Raw genomic sequence first — 22,967 nt, 5'->3', positions numbered from 1 at the left:
GGGGTCCAAGCACATTGAGAAGAGATTTGGTCTTGTGGTCACAAACACCACGTACCCCAAGCCCTGCAACACCAGTGCTGCTGTCCTGTGTGGTCCAGGCCATCGTGCATGCTCCAAACATGCCTTCGTGGTGAGCTTCTGCAGAAGAGCTCAGTAGGAAAAAGCTTTATTTTTGCCCAGAAATGCAAATGATGGAGCGGGGGGGGGGGTTGCTCTCTTTCGCTTTAAAAAAAAAAAAAAAAAAAGGAGTGATTGAACACCTCTTGGTTCCTGACAACTCTTGCATTTCTGTGAAGATGGGTTTGGCACTGCGGGCAGTGCAGGTGTTGTGAGGCAGGAGGCTGTGGTGTCCGGCACTGCTGCCCCACCTATTTCACAGCCTCATTTCTGAAGGTTAAAGCAGCAACCCTGGTGCAGACCTACTGCTATTCTGCCTGAATGTGTGGCTTTTGTTGTGTTTTGCTAGCTGGTGTGCTCAGGGATTGTGGAATTAAGGCTTTCTCTTCAGCAAGGAGGCTTGACTAGAACCGAAATTGCTGATTGATTCCCTTTTTGCCCTCCCCCACGGTCCTGTTGAAGCTGAGAACCACTTCAAAGGCTCAGATGTGTTGGTGCCAGACGCCACACAGTTATTGTTAGAAGAACCTGAAATATAATTGAAAACAAACCTTTGTTCGGCCAGGCGTATCTGGCCGTAGCCTTCATCTCAAGAGGGAGATGGGTGCTGAGGCTCTTCTGGGTTTGGTGTCTGCACACTTGGCATGGTGTGAGTGGTCCGTGAATTCTCTTGCATCTGGTAAATGTTTGCAAAATCTGGAAAATGTATACTTTCAGGCTTTTTTCTTCCTACCTAGGAGCACACACTGCTGCTTAAAAGTTACCAGAGTATTGGTGGAATTCCTTGCAGCAATAAATGATCAAATTGGCTTTGGCAGGCTGATTTCAGCAGAGATGCTCCAGGTTCAGGTTCCCATGCTTGGCAAGCAAAGAGTTGTCCTCTTGCTTTAAAGACTGTCTTTTCTGTGGGATATGGGTTATTGTTTGATGTTATCTATACTATCCATGATTTTACAAATACTTTAGGTGTTTGCATCCATTTCAGGTTTATTTGGTGTGCAGGCAGAGGCTGGGGCAGGGAGCTTGCTTAGCTTGGCAAAGCCCATGAGGCTGGGGGCTGCCAGGGGGCCCAGCAGGCTCAGGTGCTGTGCTCACAGCAGCTTCCACTTGCATGCTGCTTTCTTCTCTCTTGTGCTCCAGCTGCTCGCTAACACAGTCCCGTGGGCTTTGTGGCTGCCAGACACTACGTGTTTTGGGTTCCTGTTGCTTATAGTCCTCTTACTTATAATTGAGGAGAGCACACTAGGTTTGGCTTGGACTAGAACTTGAACTTTTGTGCAGGTTAGCCCAATAGCTTTGGGGGCCACCATATGCTTTGTGTGACCTTCTGGACTTGTCGTGTCCCTCTGTGCTGCAGATAGCTGGTTGTGACCCCATAGCACAGAGGGGACAATCTGCTGAAGCCTGAAAGATGCTAAAACTGAGACCAGGGAAGCAAGGCAGGGTTCAGCATGCTTCCTTGTGTTCCTGTAGCTTAACTTGGAGGAACAGAACCACAAACTTCTGCCAGTTCGTCTGAAATCCAACGTTCAGCTGCGTGATGCTTGCTGAATTTCTTACTTTTCTTTGCCTCCCCTACCACAAGCACCAGCCTCCTTGCATATGGCTGCCCGTCTGGTGTTTATTATCTGAGTTACGCTGTGGTTAGTGCTCACACATGATATTTCTTTGGTTTCCGTACAGACCGAGCGGGTTGTCCGCCACTGGATCCAAAAATGTAAACTATTTATAAATGAAAAATACTCTCGGGTTTTAAAGAGACGTGTTGTCCTTTCTCTCCATAGCGTGTGCACATTTGGCTGATCTCGTGTAATCCCACTGATGTAAATCCAGATCCTTTACAATTTAAGGAACCAGGGGATGTGGGGAAGGAATTTTTGATATGACCTCGTGCTGGTGGGGGGAGAGCATGAGGTGATAGTGATAAACAGGGATGGAAAAATGTTGTTTGGCTGTGCCGCAGTCAGCGCAGATGCAGGCCCAGGCTCAGATAAAACTTGCTTCGGAGTTCAAGGATTCTTGATTTTTGGTTTTCTAGTTGGGCTCATCTCCATCATAAGCAAATCTTTAAAAACAAATAAATAAAAAGACAAACTTATTTATCTGGCATGAAAGGGCCTGAAACAACTAGAGTGTTTTTGATATTCTTTAAAATTAGTGTTTGTACTCTGTATTTCAAGCGTGTAGTTACAATTTTTATTGAAGTAATACCCTGTGTTCATTCTCCCAGGGAATGCACAAGACAAGATTTGATGGCCAACTTTTTTAGGTGGCTGTAGCAACCCCAGCCAGCAGCTGTTTGACCAAAAATGATGGTGGCTTTCTCATCCTTGTGCACTTAGACAGCCTTTGCTGCGTAGCTGTGGCTTGTGAGGCCGTAGGTTGTGCAAAAATCATGGATTCACAGCATGGCTGAGGTGGGAAGGGGCCTCTGGAGGCCATCTGGCCAGCCCCAGCTCCAGCAGGGTGCCAGGCCCACGTCAAAATGCCTGTTGAAGGTCTCCAGGGAGGGGACTCCACAGCCTCTGGGCAACCCGTGCCAGCTCCGTCACTCGCCCAGCACACAACTGCTTCCTGGTATTCAGACGGAGCCTCCCGTGTTCGGTTTGTGCCCTCTGCCTCTTATCCTGGCACTGGGCACCGCTGACAAGAGCCTGGCTCCGTCCTCTCTGTACCTTCCCCTCAGGTGTTTACAGAGCGAGCTCCTCCGGCCTGAGCAGTCCCAGCTCCCTCAGCCTCTCCTCACAGGAAAGATTAAAAATATTGAGTGTATCTGCATTGATAGTGACACTCCCGTACTCCGTAAAACCCACTGGTAGAAGTATAGGACTTGCTTTTTCAAATTTTAAGTATCCTGTGGGAGCACCTAAGCACCTTTGCCTGTCCCCCCCCTCGGGACAGCGCTTGGTGGAGGACGACTTGCAGCCAGCGAGGCCTGCGGAACGGGGCCTTTCACATCCTGATGGCGTATTAATGAACAGCCAGGCAGGCGGGCCGGTGCCAAAAAGCAGCAAGTGAGAAAGCCAACAATATCAGCGCGAACTTTGCACTCCGGAAAGTGTGAAGTGATGTTGGTGAAAGGAGTTTATTGCACAAGTGAAACGCTGCGGCCCTCTTTGATGCCTCAATTTCTGCACTAGCGAACCAATGACGAATGCAAACCAAGGATGAGTAACCGGACATCAGTGCCCGTCTGTTCCCCGTAATGTGTTCTACACCCTTGGAAATGCTTCCCAGCCTCACGTGGCTTTTTAGGGTGCCTGCTCCCAACGTGTGGCGTGGTGGGACCTCTTGGAGTACATGCAGTTGCTTCCCACATCGCCTTCAGTGGGTTTTGTCACAGGCTGTAATGCTCCATCGGGACCCTGCTCTTCACCCAGCTTTTTCCAGAAGCATTGGGCAAGTGAGATTCCAGCCTGAAATAATACCCAGAATGAGCCAGTGTGTGAATCAATTAATGAAACAGCTACTGACAGTGGTGTCCCCTTCCCAGTATTGGCTAAAATTGGGTTTCTTGACTCCTTGCCCCATAGTTTGCCAAGCTCTTTCATCCCAAGTGTATTACTGAGTCCCCCAGCCAAGATTTTCCAGGATCCCTGTGTTTTTGGAAAGGACAGCTGGTCCCTGTGGAGCTTTCCCGGGATGTGCAGGCTGCATTTAGGACACGTCCTGTGTGATGGGTGGCCAGGGCTGGCTGTGGGGCTCGGGGCTGGTGCCTGTCAATGGGCTCGATTATAGCTCCGCTCCGTAGCTCGCCCCAGGAATGCGCAGCATTTGGCGTGGGGGTTTGTATCTGCTCTGCACCGAGGGATTTCTTTTTTTCAATCCAGAACATTTAAAGTATTTCAGATGATCTCGCAAATATATTTTTTTTTTTTATAGTTGGACCCAGGCCAGTTTTTGCTTGTGTCTGATGTATAAAGTGGGTTTGAAAAAATGTTGTTGTTTCTCCCTCTCCTCCCATTTAAACATTTCAGGAATGTCAAGTCTTGTCAGCCTTGGCTTTGCTGAAAAATCTCTTGAGGAGGTTGGGATGTGTTTTCTTAATGTGATCTCAAAACCCTGAGGGAAGGTGCAGAGGGAGGGAGAGAGCAGGTAGTTAACAAAAGCTTCCTTTATCCCAAACTGTAACTAGGCATTGCCACTAAATAGCAGCAGCCACAAAAAAATCAACCAACCTGGCTCTTGGGTCTCCAGCGTTTGTCCCCTTGCTTCATCTTGTGCTCTGCTTCCCCTCGCAGTGTTTTCCAAGGCAGATAAACCCCAAATTTGTAACGTAAACCTGTTGCAAATCAGAGCAGATTAAGGCAAAGGCTTTTATTCACGAGACTTTGCTGCCGCAGCTGCGTGTAACAGCAAGTAACGTGCGTGGAAGGAGCGGGTGAAGTCTGCTTTCCTGAGGATTTCTGTCTTTAGGGCTGACCGCCTTTTTAATTGACTTCTGCAAAGTTTGCCTGTTATCTCTGCATCGTGTTTAGTATCGCCCTCCTTCCCCCCCGGCTGTCCTTGGTGTATTTTGGGAGGGCTCTGGGCTGCCTGTTTGCTGGAGGAATCGACCCGGGCGATCACGAGCTGCTGTGCAAATGGTGCCCAGCCCCATCGCTCTCCTCTTTTTTTGGGGGAGGATTTTTGGGGCTGGGGAGCCCCAGCTGCTGCTCACTCCTCAGCCCCGGGCAGGGCTGGACTTTGGAGCCCAGCCCTGGAAAGGGAGCGGGAAGGGGGGGGAAACCACCCGAAGAAGGAAAAGGAGGAAATGTTTGTTTAATTCCTTACGTAGCGTAAGGTTCAGAGCGAGCAGATTGTGAAATAGCACGGAGCGGGGAATTGCTTCGCCCGCGGTTTGCAGATAACATGTGCGGAGCAGGCAGCGGCGGCCAGGGGGAGGGAAGCGGGGCTTATTTGTTTGTCTAGTTTGTTTTTAATTGCAATAGCCTCTATAATCCTCCTCCTTCCCAACTGTAAGCGATTCCATCTTTATGACGTCCTCTCCGTGTTATTTGGTGTGAAATACGGGCGCTGCTTGCACTCTTACAATGGGGATTGATTTTTTTTAATGGGTAAGGGCTAGAGGGGAACCCTATGTGTTCTTCCTTTGCCCTTGTGGGGTTTTGGCATCACTCTGATGCTGGTGTGCATCACTCTGCCCCCTGAAATTCCCTATTGCCTGCCCCAGTTGCCTGGGGGGGATCTCTCTGGGATGAGGGGGATGCGCATTGCTGTGCCTGGAGTGGCTTTGTACAGCACCGGGTGGGGCAAAAGGGATGGGATCAGGGAAAGGGCAGTGTGTTACCTGTGCCCGAGAGGATGGGAGTCAGGAGGTGCTGGGGGATGCTGTGTGCACAGCTGGGAAACACGCCGGGGCTGACAGCACTTGGGCATCCCAGCTGTTTGGGGCTTTGCACTTCCTTTATGAAAGGGGAATAAAAAAAAAAGGCGATAAAGGAGCCGTTCGCAGACTTCTCATAAATATCACAGGGATTTCACAGCAAAGTGTGGAGACTGTCGAAGCTGGTCGGGCATACCAGGAGCTTTATGAAATAGTTGGATTTGATCAACACTTAATCACTCTCAGGCTGCCTGGCTCAGCCTCTCTCGCCCTCTCCCCCTTCTCTCTGCTGCTCCGCTGCTGCGCCTCGGGGCATCTCTAAATGCCCAAGGTAAAATTCAGCAGGTGTTTAATGATCTGTAGCCATCCCAATTAAGCAATGTGGCAGCACCAGGCTGCTGATGACCCTTTAGGCACAGGACAGTGAATAAAATCCTCTCTACTTTCTTCCAGAGATGCTCAGAGCATCCCTGTGCCTTGCAGCGAGGTTGTACTCGTGCAGCTGCTGGGGCTGTCCCTGCCCTGCTGTGGCACCCATGGGCTGCAGCCACCAAAATCAATCCGCCAGAGCCCCGTGGGTATGTGGAAGCCAGAGTTGTGGGTTCACTGGGAACGATACCTTCATTTTAATTGCCAGTAAGTGTTTTGGATGTGGCTTCCTCAACCCTTCTTATGCTTCCATCCTCACGCAGACAGCTCCTCTGTTCCTGGGTATCCAGGCTGCTGCTGTTCGCTGGAGGCTTTTCTCCTTGGGTTTGGAGGGGCTCTGCCTCTGCAGGCTCACGCACACGTTTTGCTTTAGCCAAGTCCTTCCCAGCCTGGAATTGCTCTGCTCTTGCATTACCTTGTGGGCACGCGTCCAAGTTTGAGCGAGGGAGAAACACACTTCTCTTTTTCTTTGTGCTGAGGCACAGCCTGCTTTTCCACGAGCAGCAAGCTTCAGATATAGGTAGGAGTTTCTAATGAATTTCATAAAGTTATTAGGAAATAGGAATGGAACATTTCTCAGCAGCAACTCTTTCCCTAAGTTTACTCATAAGGAGTTTATTGATCTTGCAAATATATGGATAACAGAAGCCCGGAGGTGTATGACAGTTAATGTGTAACCATTAAATAGACTTATTTGGACACTTTTTATGTGCTCCCATAGCAATTAAAGCTTATAAGCATGTGGAGAGCGGTTTTACGCAGGGCAAAATGAGAACCTTTATCCCAGAGAAGGTGTTCATGGAAAAGGTACAGTTTATGTAATCGGCTGCACGTGACTCCACGCAAGCGTGGGGCTGCAGAAAAACACCAGCGAGCCCCGGGCTGAGGCCGGCTGCGTTCTTGCTGAGCGTTGGCTTCCCTCCCAGCGGGCAATTTGGAGTATTAAAATCAGTGCCGAGTGTTTTAGTGCGAGCCTCCTGAACCGAGGGTTACGTTGCTGCTCTGGATTATTTTTTGGCTTGTGCCCCTGTGTGTTTTTTTCATTTTAGAGCAACTTTGGTGGCTGTGTCGAGCCTGCTGAAGAAAACAAAGTGTTTTCCCACTGGCTAACCTGGGCAGGCAGGCAGCGTGTCCCATGGCTCCCGGGGAGCCCCGTCCTGGTTAAGCACTTACATTAGCAGTTGCACAGAAACCCAAGCTTGGTGGGAATGTGGAAACGCTTTGGTGTCTTTCCCTTGCCTTTTTCTTCCCCAGACAGCATATTTCATGCGGAGTGATGGCTGAGGTGCTGGGGATTCAGCAGGCAAAGTGCACGCGTCATGCTGTAGCTCCTCTTTTCTACTAAAAAGAAAGCTGAGAAGTAGGCTCGTTCCAGGTCTGTGCAGCAATGCCCTCCCCAAACTGGGAGAGTGTGGGCAGTGGGGGAGAAAGGATGGAGGGAGGGCAGCCTGGCTCAGCTGATGTAATCAGGATTGCAGAGCTCCAGGCAAATATTGACACCAGATTGCTTGGCAGACGCTCTGCTCCTGAGGTGCCCGGTGAGTGAAAGATCTCCGCAGCACTTACCGCAGCGTGGAGCGGTCCCTCCTGGGATTGTGGAGGTGGGATGGAGAAATATGGTGCATCTCAGCCAGAGGTGCTGTAGTGTCACCTGCTGAGATCCCTAACAAACGGCTGGGCTGGTCCTGCCATGCTGGAGGGATGGGGAAACTCGGTGTCTGCACTGCTGGTGGGCTGAATGCCCTGGGTGCATTCATCTGCTCTGCTCCTCGCAGACAGCCGTTACCTCTTGACGTCTTTACAAAAATAAAGTAAATGCCAACTGCAGCCACAGAAGGGGAAAATCGTAAAATCCAGTCTCCCATCACCAATTGGCTGCCTGGGCGTTGTGCTGGCGGGGGTGTTTTGCTGAGCACGTGTGAGATAACCTGCTTTCCCTGCTGCAGTCCCGCAGAATACACCAGAGGATTGTTAACATCAGCCAGATACCTCCGTGCTACGGCTTTGTAGCGTAGTCTGGACAAAAGGTTAAATCAGGCAGTCGTTGCTGCGGTGTTATTTCCTATACGACACTCTGGAGAAAGTTCAGCATCACTTAGTTAACTTCTGCAGAGCCATTTCCTGGAGGTTTTGTTAGAGAAAAGCTAGATTATGTGTTTCCAGTTGCAGCAGAGCTATTTGCCCCTATAAAATGCACCACAGTTTATTTTTACGCAATTTTCATTGGTTTGCAAAAGGCTTGGGGGGGGGGGGGGGGGCGGGAGCCCGTGTGTTTGGGAGATTCGGAGAGGTTTTTATTTCATACCTCGCTTGCTGTGACAAATTGAGGAAAATGCGTTTGTTAATGTGGCGTTGCTGTAGCAGAGCCAGGCTTGGGACTCCGATTACATGTTGGAGCGGGCTCCCATGCTGGTTGGGGGCTGGCGAGCCCAGGATCCTGCCGTGGGCAGTGTCTGGTTTGGGAAGGACCCCAGCAGATGGTTGGGATGAGCTGCCCCGAGGAGCAGCATCTCCCCTCGACTGCTTTGCTGGGGCCGTTTGTTGCCCTCTTCCTTCTGTGAATCCAGTCCTGGGCGCTGGGAGGAGCTGACAGTGATAGAAAACTGTCCTTTTTGTGGTGCTGGTAAGCCTGTGGCTTTGCAGCTGTGGTAGTGAGTTGTGTGGGTGTTTCTCATGTGGTTTTCAGGCACATGATGTGCTCTTGCCCTTGGGTCTCCTTGGACTTATCATCTTCATCGCCTCCTGAGACCCACGGGCGAGATGCTGTGGGTCCTCCATCGTGGGACATCTCGGGATTTCATCTCCTTTGTGTGCAAAACCCACCCCTTTTCCACCCTGTGTGCTCAGAGCAAGGCTTTCCACAAACCCTAGCAACTCCTGATCCTTAGGAAATGGTGTCATTCCTTCTCCTTGCCCTTCAGAGGTTAACCTGCCTGCTCTCACAAGGGCAAGGCTTCAGTTCCCTAAGCTCTGGGCACACCTGTGGCCCTCCCCAAGTGATAACAAACCTCGAGAGCACTGTCTGCCTTCATTTTTTTTTTAAAGTAATTGTGTTTTGGAGTGCGAGGTGCCGATGTGGAGCCAGCCCAGGCTGCCTCGTGCCCCAGGAGAGGTGCAGGGGGAGCAGTCAATGGCAAGCGCCCTGGCACGGCGCCCGGCTCCCAAGGACCACTCGGAAAAGCAGAAAGGGCATTTCTGTGCTTGGCCGGACTGGAGTGTTAGCTCTGTTTGCAACGCAGCCAGGTGGCCACCCACGTGGAGTTTTGTTCTTACCGGGCTTATTTCTTATTCTGGGAGCTGTCAGGAAGCTTCGAGCTGGCATCGACTTTGGGTTCTGCCTGAGTGGGACAGCCTCAAAGCAGGAGGGAAGGACCTGGCGCTCTTTTCCCACCGTCCTGCAGAAGTTAGATGAAGCCTTCCTTCAGATATTCCTTCAGGTGAAGGGGTTCCCTGTGCTGGAGGCCAACTGGAGCCTCCACACCTCCTGGTGGGCAGAAATACAGCAAGACATCTGGTCTTAAACGCCAAGTGGAGCAGCGTGGTTCCAGGAATAATAGTTAAAAGGAGGTGCATTAAGCTTATCCAAATACCTCCGGAATCCAGCGGTTTCCCAAGAGATTGGGTCCTTAACTGCTTCCTGCAGCAGAAGGCTAAGGAAATGTTCCCCTTCTCATCCTAGCCCTCTGTAACACAAAGGATAAAAAGCTCTAAAAGAGAAAGCTTGGTCCTTGGTTCAACCTCAGTAACATCTGCCCACCCTGAATTAGCTGGGATGCTCTCAGCTGTGAAACTGCCCAAACCTGAGGGTGCTCACTGAATAATAAACAGGGGTACCTCCAGGGAGGTGACAGCCTTGTCCTCTGGGGGATCAGAAAATACCTTCCCCATCTGAAGGCAAAGGTGCTTGGTTTTGGTGCCTGGCTGATGGTAACGTGGGGTTTGAACCCAGCTGGGGAGTCACAAGCTGCAGCCAGTGGAAATGGAGGTGGCTGTTAATCCTGGGGCGTCCTGAGGTACCAGGCTTTAGTGGGAAGGGCAAGCTTGTGGGAAGGACTTTCTGAAGTTTTACTGGCTATAATTTTTGCTTTTTCTCAGTCCTATTGTGTGAATTGCATTAATGAAGAAGTCTGGCTTTGTAAATGGAGGGAACTGAAAAACAGCACTGAAAATCTCTTGAATGCTTAAAAATGCATCTGTAAGAGATGTGGCATTATATATATGCTGGGGCTGAGTGTAATGAAGACCTATTAGAGCTCTTTACAACTGTCAGAAGCTGTAGAGCTGTCCCAATCTCTGGTGATAAAGCTTTTGGCTGTGTACCTAACAGTGGATGCATTATCTCTGCATTCCTGCAGATGCATACATGTCTGTGTGGTGGTACATGCACCTGTACATTCACATCCAGAAAGTCACGTACATGTGCAAGTTGTTTGAGAAAACAACTTTTTGTGCTGCTCTGCTCTAAAATCCTCACAGGTATCCTGCTGCTGTCCCAGCAGTAAGCACTACTGAAGGAGTTACACGAAAGACTGAATGCTGGTGCTGATAGATGGCCCCGCTCTTAGCATTGGGGCTGTCTCTTCTTCCCCCAGCAGGGGATGTGCTGCGAACCCCGATTTGCAAACTTCCCCATCACGCCATCACCTCTGTGATGTGCAGCTTCAGCCCTTTGCTGCTGCAGCAAGTACTGCGCTCTGTGGTTTGGGGGGCAAAGGAAGCTGTCTGTGCTGTGCAGGGAGAGCAAGTTTATCTAGAAAATAGCTCTGCTTAGGGCGTAAAATACGGAGTAAATTAACTTGAAAGTCTCTTCTGGCTCTTCGTTGTCAAGCGAAAGGTGGTTGGGTAAATTTATTTGCCTTGTTTTGCAGCAAACGCGTTATATATAGCTTGGCTTTTATTTCTCTTGATCTGGGTGGAAATGGTTTCTTTGAAATGCAGCCTTTCCATCTTGAAGGTCAATTAAAACAGGTTGGAGGTCAGATAAAATAAAGGGGCAGAACATTTGCTGCTTCGTGCATCTATTTCTGTAATGTTATCAGTGCATGTGGTTTTATTTCTAGCGTTTTGTTCCAGGGCTTCCTCTAAGGCTGAACAAATTGAGTCAGTTGGATGCAGTACAGCCTCCAATTTGGGGTTAGAAATCCATTAAATTGCTCGGTGCTTTATTGGCAATATAAAAGTGCTTGGAACGAGAGTGCATTACCATTGGACATCGATTACTCGGGAGGGGAGGGTGGATGCCTGTGTTAACCACACATCTCCAGCCTGGATGGCCAACTGAGGCGTTTTTTTTTAGCTTAAAATGTGCATATTTTGCCCTTTAAAATGCCGCTCGCTATTACAAAGCAGCTATTTTTAAACTGAAAATGGGGAGCTGACTTCCATATGTTCTTCATGCCTCGGGGGGGTTAGAGCTGGCCGTGCAACCCGCTGTGCTGCCAGCGTGGGTAACCGGTCCTGGACGTGGGGCTTTGGGGTTACGTGTGTAATTCCTCTGTGGGCAGGGTCTCTGCAGTCGGTCAACCTCTTGTCTTGCAGCCCACGCATTGAAAATTTAAGGGAATGTCCTCACCGGGCTTGGGTTCAAACCGAGAAACTGCGTGGTGGGGGCAGCGCCGTGATCCCCATCACAGGGGGAGCGTGGCTGTGCTCAGAGGGGATTTACCCCACGGTGGGAAGCTGCAGGGTTGGCTGAATGTCTTGGGACCTGGGTCACTGCCACCAGCTGGCAACTGGGGACGGACTGGTGGCTTCGGTACTGGGAGGTGGTTTGCTGGGCTGGCTGCTTTGGCTGTGATCAGCTGGTGCATTTTGCAGCAAATGTCAGGAGACGGCTGGAAATCCAAGTCGCAGCACATGCATTTCTGAGCTGGCCGTGCAGCAGATGCACGTGAAGGAGCATCAAGGTGAGACCATGGCATAGCCACGTGTGAGAGCCACCCCTTGTCTCTGGGAGATGGATGCCTCGCTGCTCTTGCACCCTTCTGGATGAGGGAGGTGATGAAAAGCAGCGTTGGAGAGGTTTGGGCTGCGGTAGAAACCCTCCTGCTGTTTTTCTAAGGCTTTTTCCCCCCTTACTCTTTGCCTGACTAGTTTTAACCAGCACACAAATATTCCTTTGTGCCGCTTCCAAGCGAATGTGTTTTTTGGGGGGAGATTGGCCCTTCCTGATTAATAAGAAGAATGGCGAGGGAACGAAGCGCCGGGCACACGCTGTGGGGAGGTCACAGCCCTCCCACACCACTCACCATTGACCATGCTGGGGCACAGGCTCCGTGCCAGCCGTGGTGGCTTTTTGGTGGCACTGGTGGCTGCGGTACCAGGATGAGGGGCTCTGTGGAAGGGCAGCACTGGCTGCACACCAAAATTCAGCATGGGTTTGATGCTCGCCCTCCCCAGCAGCCGGGGTGCTGTTTGCAGCACGAGAGCTGTGCCCGGGGATGTGTTTGAATAACGCTTCTGATGGACAAACCGTGGTGGTGGAGCGCTGGAAAAACTTTTTCTGAGCTTACCAGAAACATTTACGGACGTGGCTGTGCTCTTGAGGGATTCACGTGGTTTCAGAGCACGATACGATCCTGTGTTTTGGTAGGAAACGTGTCTTAAAAATACAGGTTATTGGATATCATTGAATGATTGGCGGCCTCGGATGTTTTCTTGAACTGTGGAGACTTCTGAGCAGTGCTCGGGGAGTTTCTGGGTTATCTCTTTGCCATCTGCACTCGACCTGCAGCCCACAGCTGGATTTTGCATGGTCATGCAGTGGGAGGCTCGAGGTTGATCTGCTGCAAGCACTGGTGAAAAACTGCACAACTTTTGGGTGAAAATATTTGCTTTGCAGGAGCAGCAGTACCCGAAGCAGTAAATAGCACTTAGCGCTGATTTATCAATGCAGCTCTTGTGTGTTCGTGTCAGTTAATGGAGGCTTAGCAGTTGCTGTAAGGTAGGCATACAGTAAATTACAGAGCTGTTAATCCTCGATAAATTGGGTTAGTATGTTGAATACACAGTGGGGATCCTTAATTGAAAATGCTCGTGCAGGAGCCGTGGCCTTTATCGATTTTTCCCTAGGAGATGTGGTGGTGGAAGTGGGAGCTGCTGGGTTCACGTGTCCAAGCAGGGCCTCCAGCCCCCCAGTAGAGAGGAGCAAGGGGCTTACCCCCAGTTTGGGTTTTAGACACGTCTTTCTCTCGAGACTAAGCAGCAGATTAATTAAACAAAACCAACAAACCCCATGGGGATCTGGGCAGATGAAGGGTGGGGTTTACTTGTGGGTTAAGAACTTCCACATCCTGATTTTCCTTCCAACTGCTTTACCTGCCACAGGTGGCAAACCGGGGTTGTTTTATGTGAAATTAAATCCGTTTGTTTTTATTTAGATGCTCCTGGCCCCTTTGATTGTTCTTTTTTTTTTTTTTTAATTTTGCCTTGGGGCAATTCTTGCAGCTGATAGCTCAACGTGTTTTGGAGAGAACCTGTCTCCTTCGGCCCGTGCAGCTTCCCAGCAGCAAGTAAGGTGAAAAATTGCTGCAATTAAACACTGCCCGAAGCCTTGCAGCATCCCCGCTTCCCTGCGCACAATGCTGCCTTTCACTGGGCTGTCTGGTTGAGGGCTGAGGAACATGCAGCCATAACGGGAGCTTTTGTAGCCTTAGTCACTGCAGGCAGCGTGGCTGCTGCTTTTATTTTTCAGAAGCAGAGAGAGCTGAGAATGCTGTCACACCTCCTGCGTGCTGTGCCCTCTCTTCTGCTGGTTTGGGACCCCGCTGGCTGCAGGGAGAGGAAGGTGCTGGCCCTGTCCCTGTCCCGGCAGCTGCTCCCTGTCCTCGCTCTGCCATTGATGTGCCTTTATACAGGGCAAGTTGAAGCTGATCTTCTTTCTTTGGGGAAAAAATTAAAACATCTGGGGTGTTTTGAGGAGACGGTCTTCCGAGCAAAGCCAAACTTCTTTTGTTTTGCTAAGGTTATTAACATAGGAAGAAATAGGATCCTAGGTTTTGTCAAAACGTATCTGTATAAACTGAACAGGGCCTGAAATAACCTGACACTGCCCTTCTAAGAGATGGATAAGAATGGGAATTTTCCTGGTAGGAGCCTTACAAAGCCCAGCTGCAGCTTGGTGCTACCCAGCACTTCGTGCAGGAGGAAAGGCAGGGGCTGAAGATGTTATTTGAAGTTATTCAAAGGTGGCTGGAGGAATTAGGGAACTATCTCAACCACAAGTTAAACTAAACTGCAGACTGATACAATGGGTCTCAGTGATGTGGTTTTAATTAGTATTCTTTGCATTAATGTCTGCGTGCATCTGCTGGGATCGGCGTGGTATTGATTCTTTGGTAATCATGCTGCAGGAATTTCCTTCAGACGGCATTGTTAGTCATGGCTGGGAGGGAGTGATTCATGCTGCAGCTTTCTGGGTGTCTGGATGACCTCTCAAAGTTTGTCTTCACTGTCAAATTAGCTCATATTATGGCTTGAGGGTTGCCCTTAAGTTGACTCCCTTCTGCACATAAAGCCCCTTATATGAGTGTGCTATCAACCCAAGCTAATCTGCTGCTGATTTGAGCTCGGGCACAAGCAATGCTTGAGCTGCTGGCAGGATCTGTCTGTGATGGGGGGATTTTTGCCCACATGAGGGCTGCTCACCCTTCCCTGCTCCTCCAGGGTCCCTCTCTCCTCTCCAAAGCCCCTGCAGCAGCCGGCTGGGATGTTCCCAGGGCTCCTGCTGCAAAAGCAATCTGGAGGGGCTCAGCTCACTGCAGCCCCAGGCCTGCTGAGCTGAGTTTGGGAGCAGGGGGACAGGGGTGAGGGTGATGAGCCAGCCGGGGGTGCAGAAGCTGTGGTTTCCCACCAGCTCAGCAGGTGGATTCAAAGGGCAGGCAGGACTGGCGGTGGGAGCTGGCAATGGCTGCGGTAGCTGTTCAGCTGCTCTTGCCCCAAATGAGTGGGTTTGGGGCTTGTCATGTGCATGGAAGGGGGGAAGAAAAACCCTAAAGCTGCTCCTTTCTGTCCTTACAGGCCATACAACTGGCTGAACCCTTGCAGTCTCTTTGATCGCTTTGTGCCTCAGCATTAAGCCTTGCGTGTCCCTGCTTATGAGGACTCCGCCATCTCTCTGGGAGTCAAAACCTTGTTTAAAAGGGAAATTCAAGCGTGCTTTCTCCTGTGCACAGCTGTATACTTGCTGCATGGGCGATGTGCTCCCCCAGCCCCAGGCTTACTCAGCTGCTGCCATGCTTTTCATACCCAATCAAGTGTGCACGGGGCCTCCACGCCGGGGCTGTAAAGCCCTCCACAAACATGTGGGAAGAGGCTGGTGCCTATTCAGCGAGCTGCGGCCTAGGCAGCTATCTTTCGACAGATTAGCCAGAGGAATTTCTATTGCAGGGCTCGATTGTTCAGGGCCCTCGGCTCCCTTTTGTGCAGGAGCAGTGAAAAGTTGTGTTATGACAATGGTTGACAAAGTGTTTAATGAAAGCCGCGGTTGGCAGGGGCAGAACTTGGAGCCATCCTCCTCTTTCTCCCCCTGCCTGTCATCAGAAGGTGCAGAAACGCTTTTGACACAATCTTCCCCGCTGACAGATGGAGGGGTTTGATGTGCGGCTCGGAAGCCTCCACCTCCCCGAGCAGAACTCAGCCATCATCGGGGTGAGCCGCGACCAGGAGCCACCAGTCTGAGTCCTTTGTCTGCCGAGCCAGCCACACACCTCTGATCTCCAAGGCTGGCCAAGTTCCCAGCACAGAGCCAAAACTTGTCCATGAACTCCCCGTGTACCCTGAACACTGCTTGGAGGGCCAGGATTGGCATCTCATGGGGCAGAGAGCTGGCTGATCCCCTCCTTGGCAAGCACGGCTTGCTCTGTGGCAGTGCTATGACTTTTGGGAAGTGGTGTAAAGGCAGGCCCTGTACCTGGTTACTTAACAAGGCTTTCCTTTGAGTCTCTGCCATGCTCAGTGATCCACAGTGCCATTTTCATAATGCCAAATAAAGACAAACCCTGCTTTCTTATTTAATTAGAGATTGGAATGGGTAAAACAGGTGGCAGAGGGCCCTTCCCATATTGATTTAACATGCTCTTGGTTCCTCATCAGGGGCATCTTAGGGAAGTGACAAGAGGGGGGGAAAACCCTACAGTCTGGGATTAGCCAATACAAGGAAGACTTGGTGCATGTAATGGGTAAATAAGTGCAAACACTTCTCATGCCATTAAATCAAAATATGCCTTAATTAAAAACCACAACATTACACCAGCTTCTATTCAAACTGGGGGGAGGGAAACAAGCTGACCACTAGGAACCATTTGAGCTGGTAGCTTCAAAGCGATGCCCATCTGGTTCAGGAGAGCCCTGCTCTGGGATAGAAGTGGGCTCTGGGTTTTCGGGGCTCTTTGGAGAAGACACTAAAACACTGATGGCAGAGATTTGCTCAATGAGAGCTGTTGCACTACTGCACGTAGTGGGAGTAGTAGCAGTAGTGGAGTATTTGTCAGACTGGGGGCTACATAAGAAGGAACACACTCAGTGCTATAGCAGAGCAGAAGTGTGACCATTTCCAATGATGGCACAGCCATGCCCCAAGCTCAGCATCGCCATCCAGCCTGTGCTGTTGGGCTGCTTGGTGTGCAGAAGCTGATCTGGTGGGCACGTTACAGCCCCTGCGGTGCTCCGTGCGCTGCCACGCATTTGGGACCCGTGCTTTGCGCTGGGGGAGCGCCGCGTGCACCCATGACCTCAAGTTTTGAGTTCCCTTCTGTATTTGCATTACTGGAACCCAACCAAGACTGAGCCCTCATTTCATCAGCATCGGGCAAACCGAGACAATACCTACCTCAATTTTATTTACAGTCTAAATAGACAAGACAGACAAAGGGTGGCTGTGGAAACAAAAGCTCTGGAGAGGTGATGTGACATGACCCGGTCACGCAGCAGGAGATTAAGAGAGCCAGGAGCAGACTGAGGTTTCCTGACTCCTGGTCCCAATGATCTATCTATCAGAGCACGTTAATTCTTTCTCCAATTTGCATGCTGTGGCTGGCATGCCAAATACTGTCTAGTGAGGGGATCTGGGTTCTGGGAAACGCGTCCCTTGCTTCCTAATGCTGCAGGCGACAAATTGCTGGGCATTTTAATGTGAGTTAAAATACAGCAAGTCTCAGAAATGGAGTAAACTGTTTATCTTGGTGTTTGTATTTTCAATTCCCCTGTTTATTTTGCACTGACACTATTTCTGTGTTTCATTTTCCCCACTGACTTTTTGAATGGCATATTCTATGTTTGGTGAGGACAGATAGAAATTGGAGTGCGTAGCAGGGGGCAAACTGAAGATTTGGGCATACAAGGTGGACTTCACCTGTATTTCTGTAGCAAGCACTGGAGAGTCTGTTGGAGCAGGCAAAATACTGCTGTGCTCTCTGAAAAGCTGCTTGTGCAATGGCTTTGATGTTCAAACTTCTCAAATAGCAACAACAATAATCAGAAAGTTGCTTTGGAAGATGTTAGACCATGGCCATGAAATCCTTTAATCTGCTAAGACTTTTGTTTTTTTCACTTTTGAGCTTTTGAAGGTCATGTCAGCATCACTCAGTGTTTGAGCATGGGCTAAGCCCGGGATCTGTTCCCTTTGACAAGTGTGCAGCTGATCAGTTTGGTGCCTGTGATCCTCAGTGCTTGGGTTGTGAAATAGCCTCTGAGCTTATTGTGGGGGAGTGTTTTGAGGATAAATATTTTCCCTTAAAAAATGCAAAGATTTGCAGCAATAGAAGGCATAGAAATACATTAAAACAGATGGATTCAGGCTAGCACCATGGCTGCATTTTCTCCCTTGCTATATGTCGCTAATATTTCTGTGTCTGCTTAATTCCTACTGTGTTGAGCCTATAGGACATTACCTGTTATATTTTCTTTTTTCGCCTGTATATCAGACAGGACAAGCTCCAACCTGATTTTGCTGTGTGGTTTAAAAAAAATAGTAGTAATGTAATCTGTGGGCAAATTGCACTTTAATTCGTAATTGTGCTATGAATACGGACTTGGCTTTCAAACGCGCTCCGAGTTTAAACTGCAGTTTGACTTTTATTTAGACAAATGCCTTTGAGTTCATAGTGAAATGGATATCTGCTGTAGGCTGGTATTGATTTAAAGGTCTCTTGAGTGTTTTAAAAGACGGTAGGGGCTCATAGGACAGCATATTTTAAAACTAGATGCTTGGTTAGGTTTTACACTCCTATGTTGCTTTAGGCCTAGTTTCTGCTAAAGGAATCCTGCGCTGGTGATTTCTAGAGCTTTCTTTCACAGCAAATACTGGCCAAAAAAATGGTACATTTTGGGTAAGATGCAAGGTATTTCTGAAGTGATGGGGAACAGCTCATGCAGAGAACTACCGTGTGAAGGGGAATGCTTCGAGGACTTCCCATAAAACGAGTTGTAGAAGGGCAGGTGATCAATAACTGCTTTTTAGCTCGAAAGAGGCATTTATCACTTCCTGCTAAGCACACAAAGTTGGTGATCTTTCAAGTCTTGGCGCTTGCAAGTGTCGCTGTGGGCCTGAATTCCTCTTTGCATTGCTGTAGGCCTGAATTTTCCTCCTTGGGGTGCAATGGAGCACATCGGGCAGGAGGCCCCTGCGCCATGGCAGCTGCCCTCTTTCCTCACCTCAGGCCCACCACGGCGGCCCTGTGGACTTGGGGCCTGTTCAAGCTCCAGGCCCGCTTTGGGTACCGCAGGCACAGCTTTATAACAGAGAAAATACACAAACCAGGGAAGGTTGGCCAGTTTTCCAGTCAGACTGGCTCGGTGGTTTGAATAAGCAGCTGAATGTTTGAGGGCTTATCTAAAATCAGGCCATGAATCTTTTGGGTCGTGTTCAGAGGTGCAATAAGAGGGTGTAACCTCCCTGCAGAGGAGACAGGAGGGTTGAGTTTTACCCAGGATAATATCCTAGAGCAGGGTGTGGAGCAGGATGAAATTAAAGAAGGTCCCCCTCACAATTTCCTCGCAACTCCTTGCGGTTGCTTTCCTTGCTACCGCCCATCAATTTGCCTCCTCCCTCTTTAGATTACACACTCACGGTAACATGCCAACACTGCATACATCACATTAATTAGGACACTTGTTAATTTCCGCATCATTAGTCACTTGGTCTTAATTGATCTGTGCTCTCCGGTAAGTCCCCAAGTGCAGGTTTGACCTGTGTGTGGTGTGCTGACAGGGTGCCTCTTGCAGGGCATTTGGCTGTTGCCGCAGAGCACAGCAAAGGTCTTGCTTTTGGTGTTGCTTTCTTGCCACTTTTACCATTATTTTGTCGGTTCGGCTCTCCCCAGCCATCCTTGCAGTGCGTTTTTTTCCAGAAGCCTGTTATATAGTTGATCTCCCATCAGGTTGTTTCTAGATAATACGACCTGTGCCTCAGCAAGGTGCTATAACCTGATTTAGACGTGGGCTGTCTGTAGTTCGTGGGTTGGAGGTGTTGAGGTACAAAACCTGTAGTACAGTGACCAGCTGAAAGCTGTTATCACTGATGCTGATGACATTGAGTGGCATACTAATGACAGCTTGTTAGAAAATGTAAAATATATTTATGTTGACACATAGGAAGCGTACCTATCTATATGTGTGTTTTGTTTGTATGTGATAACACAGTGGTACATAAAAACACCCTCTGTAATGATAGCTACAAAATACTTCGGATAAGCTTTTTTTGATTGTTTCAGTTCAGACTTCAATCTGTCAGGAAATATCCTATTCATCTGTAATTAGTTGTGTGGTTGTGAATAACCAATAGAAGGATGATAAAGTAATTGCTTAATATAAAGACAAATTAACACCACACTAATGCAAAAGAGCATAAAGCTTAGGGCAAGCTAAATAACATTCTGATCACAGAACTAAAGTAACTCATATTCAGTAGAAAAGTGCTGCCCTACTGTGTTTAAGTACTCTTAAAATAAAAAACCCCACAACCTACCAATTCCCAGTGCAATCGAGAATAATTGTGATGAGTGTGTTTTGCTGAGTACAGTGGCTGCGTGATGCTCATCCTGTTCTCTCTTACTTTAACAGAAACCTGAGCTACAACAAGTTGACGGAGATTGATCCTTCTGCCTTTGCAGAGCTCTTGAACCTGCAGGAAGTGTAAGTATTTAAGTGTAAGGCTTTAGTTTTATTTTGCAAGGGCAGCTTGTGGGACTGCAGGAAACTGTATATAGTTTCCCAAGATGATATCTGCCTTTAGCCAGTTTGACTGAGCACATCTGGCTTGGTGTGGAGTTTTTTCATATTGTACCTGTGCTGCTTTTTTAAAACTAATCAATTAACAAACACAACAACCAATTAAAGCAGCGTAGCTGTTATTGGAAATCATTGGTGTTTGCTTCCCTCTGTCTTGTGCAATGCTCTGAGGGAGCAGTTCAGCTAACACACCTGTACATACACACAAAGCTCCTTGCTGAAAGGATAACCCTGAAGCAAGGCAGAACAGCCTGGATTGTGATATCTGATGCCAACCTAACCCAAATCTCCCAGGAAACAAAGGTGTAGTGTAGTGGATAACAAAGCACTTAACTGTGTCTCCTCCTTTCTTAGACGTTTGTATTCCTTTTGGAACCAGGACAAATTCTGTCTGAAGTCTGCTAGGACAGCCTAAAAACAGCAGAGCTGTCTTCTGCTGTGGTGGGGGAAGAGGAGCCAGTGAAGGCTGGCTGGAACAGGTCCCCTGGCTGGTGGAAGGAAATCTTGCTTTGGGGAATGAATGGCAGGGTGTCCTGCCTCCTGACCTGCGTAAATGCTCAGCAGTTGTGCTCACAGGGCTGCTGTGCTTGTCAGCTATTTGCAGCAATTTCTGGAGCTCTGATTTTGGGTTCTGAAAAACGAAAGTGACTAAAATTGTAAGCGGTGGGTTGAGGTAATGAGCTCTCATTTGAATGTTGAATTGCTGGCATACTTGAGGTTTGGGCTGTGTTTGAAGAGCTACTGATGCCTCATGGGAAACTGAAAAAACATTTCCTTTCAGAAACAATGCTGTGCTCTGTGTATATCGTTCATTTTCTCTTGTCCTTTGTCTGTTTTCATTAAGTGTTGGCTCTGGGGCTTGCGGAGGGGCCAGATCCTGTGATCCTTAAATAGGCAAAGCAGTCTGCAGCAGTGGGAGCTCTGCCTGCCTAATGCCTGCCGGATTGGACTGTGGGGATTAATGCAATGGATCTCCACCTACCTGATTGCGCATGGCTCCCCTGCTTAAACAAACAGCAGGGACTTGCTGGGGATCGTGACAAAACGAGGAATATGCATGGGGAGTGAGCGCAGTGCTCGGGTTCAGCTTGTTGTGATTGCCGCAGAGAGCAGGAGGGGAGGGAAAAGAAAGTGATGGAGGTGAGCAAACTGTTGCCTATGGGACCTGTCTTCTTTAAACTGTGGAAAGCCTTAAATTGCTCTGTGCTTAGAGAATAGAATCACAGCCCTGATCCCATGAGACTTTCGAGTTATCCTAACATGATTGTGGCTTAGCAATAGCTTTTATTTGTGGAAGTGCCTGCAGGTGTGTGACTGGGAGCACGAAGCTGGGAGATTTGTATGGCTTCTGGTAGGGAGCCCCCGTGCACAAAGTGCTGCACGCACTGAGGGCAGGGTGGGCTCTGCACTGAACATGCAAAACGTCAGGGTTTGGGGGAGGTAGGCAATGCAGCCTGAGGAGTGGTGGTGTGGATAACAGCAGCTTGCTGTTAGAGAGGCAGGGTAAGGGAAAAGGGAGGCAGTGGGTAAGTGGATAGGAGGGAGAGGGAGCAGTCAGATGGGAGACAGAAAGGGAGGCAGAGGTCTGGAGCAAAGCCTGGAAGGCAAGCTCTGGAAAGTGTGAGGGAGAAGCTCTATTAAAAGCCCTATCTACCAATCTTGGTTGCTTTTGAATAACAGCTAAACCACAGACCACTGAAATAAACTGCGTTTCACAAAGAGAACCACATCTGTACTTCCAGAGCATCTCTTTCTGAGTTTTTAAGCACTTTACAAACATTCATGAAATAAGCATCATGCTGTGGCATGTCTTGAGAGCAAGTCAGTGTTTTGCTGTGCGCGCTGTGCTGGGCAAACCAAGTCACCCTCAGGGAATGAGATTGCCCCAAATAATAGATGCATTGATAAGACCTGAAACCTCCCATGATGCTTCAAACATGGAGCCTCTGATTCCTAAGCGTTACAGATGGGGCTCAAAGCTCTGCGTGCGTGTGAATAATTAGTGCCATATATTTTGGAAACTTTCTTGTTTGCAGACATTTTCACAAAATTCAGGGGAAAATGGAGATCTAAAGCTCATAGCTTATCTTGCATGCACTGTTTTGCTTTGCTAAGATTGTAATAAAGCAAATAGTACATAGGCAACTGGCTTTTTTGATCGTTTTTAGAAGCTTTTTTTTTTTTCCTTGAACTCTCACTTTGTGCAGGAGGCAATTCAGTAGCTCAAAGTGATACAAACCCCAGGATCCCATATACTCAGGAATACGTAGCTGTGTGCTGGTGAAAGCTCGGGTAGAAGAGGCTTCAGCAGGATGTTACCTCCCTCATTCAGGACACCCGTAGTTTCTCCCGTGTCCCTTCCATGGTTCCCTTTTAAAGACGCCCCAATCTTGTGCCTTGGCTGCAATTATAGGAGGGGGATGTTACTGTGGGGCAGCCCTTTTGTCCTTTGTGGGGTTTTCTCAGGTCATATGGGATCCATGAGAGTGATGGTGACAGGGCTCTCAGGTTTTCCAAGCTCATTTTGTGACAAAGAGGTAGTAACTGTGCTAAAATTCCTCTACAAACAACTCACCTTTTATTTTCTAAAGTGCCTTTCACTGAAAGCTCTGGAGAGCTGTGCTATTTTTGAGCAGGCTCCATTTCAGCCCGACAGCAGCCTGGCAACCGGGCTAAATATTTTATACAGGTGGTCCCCTCCTGCCTTCCCTTGCCATTCAGGGGCAGCAGGTTTGTGTCCTCAAAGGAGAAAGGAGAACGTTTAATTTTGTTGAGCTTGGTTGTTCTGTTCTTTGTTTTTACTATTTTGTTGCTCTTCCATGGGGGAAGGGGAAAGAGGAAAGGGAAATCCCAGAGAAATTCAGAGCTT

At 49.0% G+C, this 22,967-nt stretch overlaps 1 protein-coding gene across 1 annotated transcript in view; it reads left to right on the top strand.

The window, feature by feature from the left end:
• Window positions 1–22,967, top strand: part of LRIG1 (leucine rich repeats and immunoglobulin like domains 1) — an 85,322-nt gene that overhangs the window by 11,544 nt on the left and 50,811 nt on the right. The window contains exon 3 of the mRNA XM_032194273.1: window positions 19,931–20,002. Within this exon, the coding sequence (XP_032050164.1) occupies window positions 19,931–20,002 (72 nt within the window). The remainder of the gene's footprint in view (window positions 1–19,930; window positions 20,003–22,967) is intronic.

This window comes from Aythya fuligula, chromosome 10 (genome assembly GCF_009819795.1).
Source record: "Aythya fuligula isolate bAytFul2 chromosome 10, bAytFul2.pri, whole genome shotgun sequence".
NCBI lineage: Eukaryota > Metazoa > Chordata > Aves > Anseriformes > Anatidae > Aythya > Aythya fuligula.
The sequence above is the reverse complement of the archived record's forward strand: the minus strand, read 5'-3'. Positions and strand labels throughout refer to the sequence as shown.